The sequence below is a fragment of the Coloeus monedula genome (genome assembly GCF_965178545.1).
Source record: "Coloeus monedula genome assembly, chromosome: 5".
Lineage (NCBI taxonomy): Eukaryota > Metazoa > Chordata > Aves > Passeriformes > Corvidae > Coloeus > Coloeus monedula.
In genome coordinates, this window is record NC_138785.1 from 38,334,094 (window position 1) to 38,345,704 (window position 11,611).

The 11,611-nt window shown below is 51.7% G+C and overlaps 1 protein-coding gene across 1 annotated transcript; it reads right to left on the reverse strand.

Moving 5' to 3' along the window:
* Positions 1-296: 296 nt before the first annotated feature.
* Positions 297-1,969, reverse strand: HAND2 (heart and neural crest derivatives expressed 2; the record flags this gene model as incomplete). The annotated part of the gene is made up of 2 exons (XM_082281436.1): positions 297-395; positions 1,415-1,969. 2 exons carry the CDS (start codon positions 1,967-1,969, stop codon positions 297-299), a joined length of 654 nt encoding a protein of 217 aa, XP_082137562.1.
* Positions 1,970-11,611: the final 9,642 nt, after the last annotated feature.

Consider the following 11,611-nt stretch of genomic DNA (forward strand, 5'->3'; position numbering starts at 1 on the left):
ACATACACACTAATGCCAGGGAGGGATTTTTTTCCTTCTCTATGATTCTGTTTTCCCCACGTGTTTTATACAGAGCAAATAACATTCACAAAACATTTAGAGACATTACCCCTTACCAAGCTGGAGTTTCCTCTTCATATATGGAATGCTTTTTCCCTCTCCTTCAAATATCCACATTTTGGGGGGTTGGGGGAGAAATTGCACATAAATAAACTGGATGATTCCAAATACAAAGAGTCCTCAGAGAAGAGCTCACTACCGAGACTAAGAGGACGGCTCCTCCAGTCCTGCCGTGCTCACTGCTTGAGCTCCAAAGCCCAGACATGCTGCGGCCAGCCAGTCCTCCCTTTGGTTTTCTTATCGTTGCTGCTAACTGTGCTTTTCAAGATTTCGTTCTGGGGAGACAGGATGCGAGGGGAGAGAGAGAAACAGAAGGGGGAGAGGAGAGAAAAAAAGGTTAGACATATTCCTCCACTTTCTAAGTCGCATCTGCTTTGCTTCGAGTTCGAAAACTACGAGGAGACTCGAGCTCATCGAGGCCTGCGGGCTTCAAGAGACATAACGGGGACCTCCATGGGATCTCGCCGCGGGCGAAGCCGCCGCCCGTGGGAGCAGCCTCGCGTGGTGCGCGACCGCCCGCGGGCCCCGGCGGAGGCCGATTCCCGCTCCGTGCCACCCCGCTGCTCTGCCGCGGCCGGAGCGCAGGGCTGGAGGCTGAGAGGCGCCAGTCATCCACGGGGATTACGGAAAGGCCCCCCCTAAACCATCCCCTCCCTGATTGCGGGCAGAAGCTGGGCACCGGCATGTACCAGGGCAAAATATCGGACTTGCGGCCACGAATATATTCGGGTATCAATCACACGCGAGCACGCCACGGGGCCTACACGAAATTGGGCTTGCGCTGCCTCGCCTAAGCAGACTCTCCCGCTAAAAATCAAAAAAGTTGAAGCGCCGAGTGCAGAGACGGGAAAGCCTCTCGCTGCGAACCTCGTACTTGCCGAGGGTTTAAAGCTGGGCTGGGCTTAGCAGGTAATCATGCCTCCAGATATTCTTTTTAAGAGAGCGGAGGCTTGCCTCCTGCGAGATCACGGTTTGGGATACGGGACAAGCAGCAGCCCGGGAAATAACCTCCCCGGGGGCCCCTAATGTGGCAGCCTTTTCCCCGCGGCTGCTCTCAGCCGCCGGGTCGGATCCGGACGCTGACGGCCGCCCGCGGCTGTGCACTGTCCCGCTTTTGGCCCGCAGCTACGGCCAGGGACCGGTGGGACCGAGGTGTCCCCTATGGACATCCCCCGGCGACTCTGGCCAGCGAGGCGCCGGGTGGGCTCGGATGGGGCACCGGCGGGCGACCGAGCAGCCTCCCCTCCGCGGCTCCCCCGCCCCGTCCCGCCCCGTCCCGTTCCGAAGCACTGACCAGCTCTTTCTTCCTCTTCTCCTCCTTCACGTCTGTCTTCTTGATCTCAGCCTTGAAAGCCTCCGCCTCCCCGTTCTGGTCGTCCTTCGCCAGCAGGTCCATGAGGTAGGCGATGTAGCTGGTGGCCAGACGGAGGGTTTTGATCTTGGAGAGCTTGGTGTCGGCGGGCACGTTGGGGATGCACTCCCTCAGCTCCGCGAAGGCGCTGTTGATGCTCTGAGTCCTGCGCCGCTCCTTGCGGTTCGCCGTGCCCCTGCGTTTCACCGGCCGGGGCCCCCCGAGCCCGGGCGGGCCGTTCCCGGGAGGCACCCCCCCGTAATGGGAGTGGTCCATGCCCGGCGCCCCGTTGGCGTACTCAGGGCTGTAGGACAGAGCCATGCTGTAGTCGGGGGGGGACATCTCCGGGTGGCTGCTGATGAGCCAGCCGTGGAAGTAGGGGTTCTCCTCGTGGCCACAGCGGGTGGCGGCGGCGGCAGCGGCAGCGGCGGCGGCAGCGAAAGGGTAGCCCTCATGGTGCACCACCGGGTGGTGGGGGAAGCCGCCCACTAGACTCATCCCCGCTCCCTAGAGCACCCCACCCCACCCCCCCGGGCCCCAAAACAAAGGTTTCCCCTCCCCGCCCGCCCCCCACCCCCGTCGCAGCGGCGGGAGATGCTGCCCGCCGCTCACCCCTCAGCACTGCCCCGCTGCCCGCTGCCTCTCCATAGGGCGCTGCTGCAAAGTCCCCGCGGGTGCCCGAGCGATCCCCCCTCCCCGGGCGCCGCCGCCGCCGCTCATGCGTTGTGCCTCCACCTCCTCCTCCTCCTCGCCCGGGGCCGGGTCTTCGAGGAAGCGCGCACAAAAAAAAAAAAAAAAAAAAAAACAAACCAAAAAAAAAGCTATGGAGAGATGTCGACCAAAAACAAAATGGCTTGGCTTCCCAGCCTGGGATCTTCCTCTCCTCTTGCTTCCCTGCGCTCTCGCCAAGTCCGCCGCGGCCCGGCCGGGTGGTACTTACACGCGGCCCCCCTCCATGCGCCCCGGGCTCGGGGCGGGCGGGCGGGCGGCGCTGGCTCTGCCCTGCGCGGCAGCGGGGCCGTCAGTGCTGGGCGGGCGCTCGCATCGCTGCCCGCCGCGCCGCGCGGCTCAGCGCCCCGGCGCTCCTCTGCGGCATCCGCGCCGCTCGGCCGGGCGCGGCGGCGGCGGGCGACGGCGGGGCTCGGCGCGGCGCGGGGCACTGGCAGGGCTCCCCGGCCCGATCTCCATGTACAGCTACATGTTTAGGGCCGCTCGGGTTAATATATGTCGTCAGAAGCGGCGGCCGCCAATGGCCGGGGCGGAGGCGGAGCTCGCCGCCCTCCGCAATAAAACTTTTTGATGTTCGCTCTGCTAATTGCCGAGCTCCTCTTTTAGGATTGGCTGCCCCTCCGCATCCCTAATGTAATTAAAACAAGGGGGGAAAAATTATCATGGAGGCAGAGGTTAATGCAAGTGTTTAGCAGATGCCTTATAGTAAAATCTGCATTAAAAAATTTGAAAAAAACCCAAACAACAAAACCCCCCCTACAAACTCATTAAAACTTAAATATCGGATAATCTCAAACCAGGTACAGTATGGATCCAAGAAGTTTCTTGGCAAAAGTCTATGTGAGAGCTTGATAGGCTCGGAGGTTGCTTTGGCAAAGTGTTTTGTGCCGGTCCGGTAGAGGAACAAATAAAACCGGCTTCGGAGGGCACTTCATCGATGCCCGATTGCAACAGGCCTGCCCCAGCAGCGCTCCGGCTTATATTTGTATTGCTGGTTAATACACACCACCAGATCACTAGTTTCCGTGAGGAGGGAGGCGAAGCTGCTCTGCCTTGCCTGTCACCAGACTTGCGACCCGGGTTCGCATGGGCTGGCTCCGACTGCGCGCCTGCTGACTGACCGAGGGAGCGGAGCGCTCGGGACTTGGAGGGGGATGGTATTTTCTTCCAGAAAGAATAGTTTTGAGACATTAACAGTAAGTTCGACTCTAACTGATTCTTTTCCAGCTTTCTGCCTACGCCTATGCACCTCCACCAGCGTTCACCCGAGTGACTTACGTGCCTCAAATCGGTTTTATGCTTCTCTAACTGGTACTATCGGTAAGTAACCGAATATTTTTTACAGCATGTTCCGAGCTAATTTTCTAGCTTCTACTAACAAATATATAAATATTTCTCAGCATTCCTGCTTCTGCAATAAAAAAGACCAGCATCTGCAGAAAGCAGGTTTAGTTATCGAAAGGGAGCAGTTAAATGTTCGCTTAACGGCCAGGCCAAGGACAAAATCTCCTGTAGCTATTTAGGTGCTTTGCTTTGGTAAGCTTGAAGATATTACAAAAGAAAAATGAATCTCAGGCTGTAACTCATGGATAGCTGGGAGGCGAGGTGCATTTGTTGTCATCCTCAAATGGAGCCGAGCATTACTAAATAGCTGCGAAATACCAAATAGCCACCCTTATTTGTGCTGGCTGATGCCTAGGCTGATTCGGTGTATATTACAATGCCGTTCTACAATATAGGCAGTGTGGAAAACTGTGTCAACAGGAGCGGAGAGGTCATAAATTAAAGAAAGAGAAAGATAGAGATGGAGGAGTCGGCGAAAGAAGGCAGCAAGAACTCTGGTCCAATTTCTGCAGCAGCTTAATGCGCTCTCCGGCCCCTCTGCAGAGGCTGTGGGGGTTCCTCGGGGGAAGCTCTGGGTGGTGGGAAGAGGGCGAAAAGCAACTCAATGCTCGGGGAGAGGAGGCAGGCTGAGCTCGGGCGGTTCCGGCGTGGAGAGGACTGCCGACAGTGCACGGCGGCTTGTTGGGGCCCGGGGGCTTTGCCAGGGGGTCTGCGGGCTCTCGGCAGGGAGTGCCCTGCAGGGAGTGGACGGTCTCCGCGGATGAGGCCGTCAGCCAAGGAGCAGCCTGCTGCGGTACCAGGGAGCTGGCCTCGTCGGAGAGCTGCTAAAGGCGAAGCAGGATGACGGCCCCGCGGTTCGGCAGGACGGGGAGCGTAGAGTCGGACCTAGAGAGGAGACGTGCACGGAGCACAGACACGCAGGGGTATGTTTTTATAGGCAAATACACATATGCGTGAGCGTCTGGGTGTAAACTGAGTACGAAAGCGAAAAACTAGTCCAGATGTAGAATTGATGTATATACACATATATCTCACATGTACGCACACATGCTTGTAACCAACTGATGAATATCTGTATCTATAGATGCACAAGCAGAATCCTATATATTGTGTTATCCTAAGGAAATAATGTGTCTGCAGCGTGGATTTTTAAATGTAAGGAAGGCCGTGGGCAGACCGTGCAGGCAGAGCCCTGGAGGGGCCAGGCAGAGTGTCCCTGCGGCTCGGGATGGGATGTCTGCAGGGCGCAGCCTGGAAATCCACCCAGTTTCTGCAGCGGTTCTCCAGTTTTGTTTTGCTGCGATATATTCTTGATGGGAAGAAGAAGTGGACATTGTCAAGGCCGGAAAGTTATACTGGCTTGCAAACGGGCGTGTGTTTCTTTACATTCTCCCTGTTTGTGTACGAGCTTTCCGATACACCGTAGGTTAGACTGCAACTGTGACGGTCTCTGTGACAAGACATTACGGCCACTTCGATAACATCTCCAATGATGAAGGAAACGGAAAACACGAGACAGAGAAAAAGTAATAAAATATACAGGAGATATCTATCAGAACACCAGTCTCCAAAGCTAGCATCATGATTGCTTAATTAACTTTGGAGAAAGAGGGTCTCTAGATAAAGCACCCAGAAGGATCTTATATATATATTTTCCTCCTATCCCAGCAGATATTTATGAGTTTTATAAAGCGAGTTTTAAAGCAAATGCAACTGTCGTGCCCTCCCTCAGCTGTTAAATATTCAGGATTCCGATAATGGGTTGTAGCCTTTTCTTTTTGATCCACGAGTTGAAAAACGCTGCAGCTCAAAGTACCTTTCCCAATATGATACTCAAATTCTGCTAAAAAGCACCAGCATTTTCCCAATCTTACACTTATTGATTTGATTAGATTTTTTTTGTGCACAAATCATATGGTGAAAAAAAAAAAAAACCAAACAAGAAAAAAACCCAGAAAATAAAAAGAAACCCTAGTCTTATGTCACTTTATTTCCCTGCCAAAATAGTTGCATGTAAGGCGGAGATTTATCTGGACTCTGCTGCCAAACAGGACTCTCCTAGCTTGCGGTAATAAATAAAATTTGGTGGAGACTTTGCCGAGGCTGGTTTTCTCTACCCGCTTTCTAAAATTTATTTTATTTTTTCTGGAGTTGGTATGTGGGGCTGTATCGGTAGGTTTTGCCCCGCGGTTGCTGCCTGTCCAGCCCCGCAGCCGTCCGCGGGGCCGAGCGGGAGGAAGGGGCTGCCCTTGCCCCCCGGTGGGTGCCCCGCGACGCCCGGGGAGCGGGGGCAGGAGCCCGCGGCGGGGGGTGGCGGGCCGGGCGCCCGCTCAGAGCCGCCGGGGCCACCCGCTGCCCTGCCCCGGCGCTCAGTCGCCGCCGGGCCGCTTATCGCCAGGTCACTTCTCTCCTCCCGGCCAAGAGTAGGGTGGGAGTTGGGATAACAGAACAATAGAGCTGTGCTCCCCCCTCCTCCCCCCGGGCTTGTGTGAATTAAGCTAAATTGCAAATTAACCTAATTTCTCCGAATCAGTCGGGGAAAACCGTATGGAAACGGGGAAGAGATGCCGACGCTGGGTGGTCGGAAACCCACATCTGCTGGGGACTCCGGGGCTGGCTGACTGGGAACACTGCAGCCACACCGGGCCAGGCCCTGTGAGGAACAGGCTAGGGGCAGAGAGGCGCCTCACCGGTGCCTAGGCTGCGAGCCCGCTCATTTGCTTCTTTACCGCACCTTCCTTTTGAGGAGGGTCCGAAATCGGTGGGACGATTATGGGGACAGGGCAGCGGCGGGAGCCGCAGTCACCACTGAGGTGCCTGGTACCGACGCCAGACCTACCCATCCCTGCTCCGTGCAGCAGCTCCGGGATCTCCCTTCATAATTTTCATTAAAGCAAAGAAACAATCAGACAAACGAAAGCACCCCAAGGGCACCCCGTCCTTTGCTTTTGAGGCGCTGCCCTGACCGGGCAGCCCCCTCGGCATCTCTCCTTCCCGCAGCTCCCTAAGTGCCGGGGTACCGATTTCCTCTCCTTTCGCCCGGCTGCCCACCACATCACTCAACCGCCCGGTGCTCGGCTTGAAAAGCCGAGACGGGTTTGAATTTATAGAGTGCATGATGTCATTGACCCGGGACCAAACGTATCAGAAAGGGGTATCATTCTAGGATGGATTTGGGGATGCCAGAGCATCCCGTGTCCCAGGGGTGCGACGCGTCCTCTATCCGGGCAGTCGCTTAGGAATTCGTGAAAGAACACAAACACGCAAGAAAAGGGATTTTTGAAAAGACGCACGGAGAAATATGATTTGGAGGTCAACCTGTCAGTGCGGGTTAATGAAAAGGACTTCTGCCTAATGGGTCTGGCTTGCACCCTCTCTTGTGCTTACACAACCTGAATTGCAATGCCCAGGGCAGAGGGCGGGATCGGGCCCAGCAGGCCCGAATTAATCGCTGCCCTTGGAGGTGGAGGAACCCTGGTTTACATTACTATTATCGGTAATGAACGCCCACATATTTCAGGCATGATAATCTCCCAGCCGTGTGTATACAGAAAAAAACAAAACAAAACAAAACAAAACCCAAAAAAACCAAAACAAAAACAAACAAACAAAACCAAAAACCGAAAAGAAAAGAAAAAAAGAAAAAAAGGAAGGAGAAAAGATCGGGGATGAGAAAAACTCAAGACACTGACCATTTCGTAAGTCACAATGATTGGCAGTAAGTGCAGGACCCTACGCGTTTTACCACTGCATGTGCAAGCAATTATTCAAGGATTGCTTATATTTGTGACTGAAGATCCAGAGTTGCATTTAGACCCTGGACAGGAATCAGGGAAAGAAAAGCAAAACATTACGAATTCCAACCAAGACCCCTTCTTTGTCAGAAGAATGGTAGTAAAGACCTTACAAAATTCTACAGTGAACACAGTGTGTCTCTATTTATTGGAATTGTTACATAGATCTCCTGTACATGCACATGTATAAACACGCACACGCATGCAGACAAACACACTGTTTTTCCACTTAATATTTGTTTGTATTCCCGGGAAAGAGCATCTTAAGCTTCTCTTGAGCTCGATGCTGATGAAATAGCTCGCGAATGTAATTGCCTTCATTAACGAATATTTTGTCCTCCAGCATCTGAAGTTCAGACGGTGGAGGAAGAAGAAGGCTAGGCTGGCATCGTTTTGTGTTTAGGTTGACAAAAATCAACACTTCTATTGTCATTCTTCATGGAAAGTCTCCATTTAAAGAGGCTGGGGTTTAAGAAGCCTTCATAGATCAAAGGTAACCTCGCTTGGCTTAAGAGAGAAGTCCCTCTGGAACAGTGAAAATTAGCTGCAATTTGGCCCTAACTACACGCCCCAAAATGTCGGTGTCGTCCTGCTGGTGTCCCCCGCGCCGTATACCTGCTGCACTGCACCCCGCTCCCGCTTGCCCGGGATCGGCTGCAGCACACGGGCTTGTCCGAAAATTCAGCAGCTGAGTACTACAAATGTCGGCTGCACACTTGTTGCAAGCATCAGCCCGTACCGCAATTCCTATGTGCGTATCTCGGTGTAATTGATCTGGCTGAGTGAGGTCTTTTTGGTAATTTGGATACACCAAGTCTCCAGTTAATGACATATAATCAGCCTTTAGGTCACTTGGTCATTCTCTTATTACAAACCCCTCCTGCTCTCTCTGATCTCCTTTCAAACTAAATTTCACACAAACAAATAAAGCAAGACAGGGACAAGTCCTTAAAATGCAAGAGTGAAATATTGGAGAATTGCTCGTGGGGAACTATAAACATTTTTAAAAAGAAAAACCCGAAAAGATAGGACAGAACATCTTATCGAGAAAGAGAGCATTGTGTACAAAACATGGAGGGAAAACCGGTCTGGCTTGTGTTAAACGTGACATAAAATTAAAATAAAATAATTACAAACAGAAACAGCATAATGTAAACAGAATACAGGAGGAGACTTTACTAGAAACGCATGGCCACGTACCGTAATTTGTTCTTGCAGATGATACAACCTATCTGTGAACACACAAAATGTTTGTTTGCTGCGCTTTAGCAAAAAGTAAATTTCTTTACTCTTCTTTTCAGGAAAGTTAAGGAGCTGGAAAATGGAGAATTGAGTGTCATGTACCTCCCCAGATCTGCAGGGAAACGGAGCAGCGGCCAAAAGGAGCGGGTGTAAATGCGACAACAAAAATAAATACTTTATATCACCGTGCAGAACTTATTTTACTAAGTCAACACTTTTTTTTTCTGCAGCTCACCTTTTCTTTCCTCTAGGGAGAGACAATGCTCACTTTTTATTAGGTGTTCCCTAAAAGTTTATTTTGATCCCCGTCCAGGTGTGTATGTATATGTATGTGTATGTATGTATGTATATATATATATATAATATATAAAAAAGTATATACATATATACATATGTATATAATCAACAGGCTAAGGGTCATGTATGAGCAGAGGCTGGTGCGGTGACCGGGAAGAAGGGTGATCAGATGCTCTAGGTGAGATCTCAGGGCCCTACAGGCTGCAGGCAGCTCATTGCAAACCGAGCCCCGTTTTCGGAGCTAAAGTCGATTTATAAAATCGAGAGAGGAGAGATATCAACGCCGTTCAAGTCTTAGCGCTTTGAGAAAGCAGCCTGCAGAAGAGGACTGCGATCTACACTCCCTCACAGGCATTAGCGCCTTTCAAAATATTATCGACATTTTTACCAGCGGTCTCTCATTCGTGTGTAATACGGGGCTCAGACAGGCGCTAATTGAGCACGTAGCGCGTGCGAGGTTGCGAGAATGAGTGTCGGGGCAGGCTCACACAGCAACAGAAATGGGAGCGATAGAAGGAAAGGAGTGTCACAGGCCCCCGCGCAGCGCGTGTTGGTGTGACACATCTCGTTATTAGTTCAATACATTCCCGGTCTTTTCGGGTTTTCTAAAGTTGTTGGTGTTTCTTTTTTTTTTTTTTTTTTTTTTCCACCACCCGCCCTTGGGCTACTGGATTGAAGCATCAGCCCGTAGCCACACGGGGATTCGACTCAGTACATCAAAAGGCGCTGCTCTCCTCTTGGGGCTCATGCTCGGGGACACGGGCCGCCCCTCTGGGAGCCGCCGGGGATGTTCAGTCCCGCCCCGGCACTGCCCTCCCGCCGGTGCTGGAAATGCCCAAGGCCGAGGGGAGGCGGCGGGCTGGCCCCCGCCCATCGCACCTCTCGGCGGCGGGCGGTCCCGGCGGAGCCCCGCGGGCGGTGCCGCGCCCGGGAGGAGCCCCGGCGGGCTGGGGGCGGCTGGAAAGGGTTAAGCGCTTCCCCTCCTCCTGCTGCAGCCCCCTGAATGCCACTGCTTTCCTCTAGAGGTCTCATTAGGGAAACCCTAACTGCTATTTTCAACGTTTCCTCAATCAAGCGTCTTTAAATAGAGCTCCACAAACAAATTGGCGGCAAAAAGCGCAGATCTTGTCACGGGCGAGGCCGATTCAATATTTCACCCTTGTTTGCTTTGTAATTACAGCCTGGCTTGTGGCTACCTGCACGCTAGGGCCAGTTCCCCTTGCCACCCCCCCCCCCGTCCGCCCCTCCCGTCCCGCGGCTGCCGTACAGCCCCGCGGACACCTTTCCCTGGGCTGGGAATTGAGCGGGACCGCCCGCGGGAGCCACTGAGCGAGTGGTCTCGGCTCAAAACTCAAAAATCGCACAGAATCTCCCCGGCTAAATGCTGAGGGCTTTTTTTTTTTTTTTTTTTTTTTTTTTTTTTTTTTTTAATTTGTTTAATTTTTCAAAAATATTTTTGCTGTTTGTTGCAACATCTGCTCTGAGGCCACGAGCTTTCCAACAGAAGGGATTTTCCCCAAGCGCCGCCTTGCCCTCTCATGACGGGGTCAGGGACCAGGCAGCGGCCCGCCTGTCCCCACGCACAGCAGTCCCAGTGGTTGATCTGCGGGCTTCGCTCTGTTAAACTGCTCTTATGATTTGTTATATTTTCCACAGCTGATTGTTCTTGTTTGACTGTTGTACAGAGCCGCTTTAAATCTTCGACAGGAAGAATAAAAGTTAAAACTGCTTAGACGGGCTGGTGCGCGTCCGCCTCGGTCACTGCATAACGACCCCTCTGCACACATCAGGTCTCGATAAGCCTCGTTCCTGCGGCTCGGGGCAGCGGCATCAACACAGATCGGAGCTAATTCGATTATGTCTGAAAGCCGGAGTGTAACAGAGAAGAATTTGGCGTTTATGAACTAAGCTGCTATATTTGCTTTGCTGTAAACCGACGAGAATATTTTATGATGGAGGGGAACAGTGCAACACAAAAGGGAAATATGACAATAAATCTCTTTTTATGGATTCTCTTTAGCAGCAAAACACAAGGATTCAACGGTTTTATGACTCAACTATTTTGCAGGTACATCTAAAGATACCTACATAGAAAAGAATAACCTGTATTCCCCCTCACAGCCCCCCTCTGAAACACAGAAATCCATCCCTGTGCCCCTCAGTTCACTGATGAAATTCTCTGAGATTTTCATGGGAGCAATGCTGGCTCAAGAGTTTACATCTGACCACTGCACAGATATGCTTCGATTTTTTATGGTGCCACTGGCATTACTCTTTCATAGTTTACTGATACACAAAACTTTTGGTCAGAAGTAATGCTCCACCTTCCATCTCAGAATGAGCACATTAGGCTGTTTTCTTTCTAGTTACTGCAACACTATTAAGACTTGAGATAATTTATGCATCCATTGAGCTAAATTACAGCTTTAATTTTCAAGACTTTTTTTTAAGGAATGATTTTCATGCTAAAATAAAGATAGGTACTTCAGGGGGAGGATTTCCAAGTGGCTAAGGGTGTAATGCTCCTTGAAGTAAGCGCAGGTTCTGTATATAAATCCCTTTGAGGATTTAAACCCCGGATGTTTTTTCAGAGTCATGTTCCACTGTAAAAAACCCCATTCAATCCATTCATACATGCTCAAACTGCTTTGTACAATGCAAGTATATTTGTATCTAAGGCGCTAAGCATATTTTTTATCAGTCTCCATGTCTTGTTTATGTCCTTTCTCGTGAT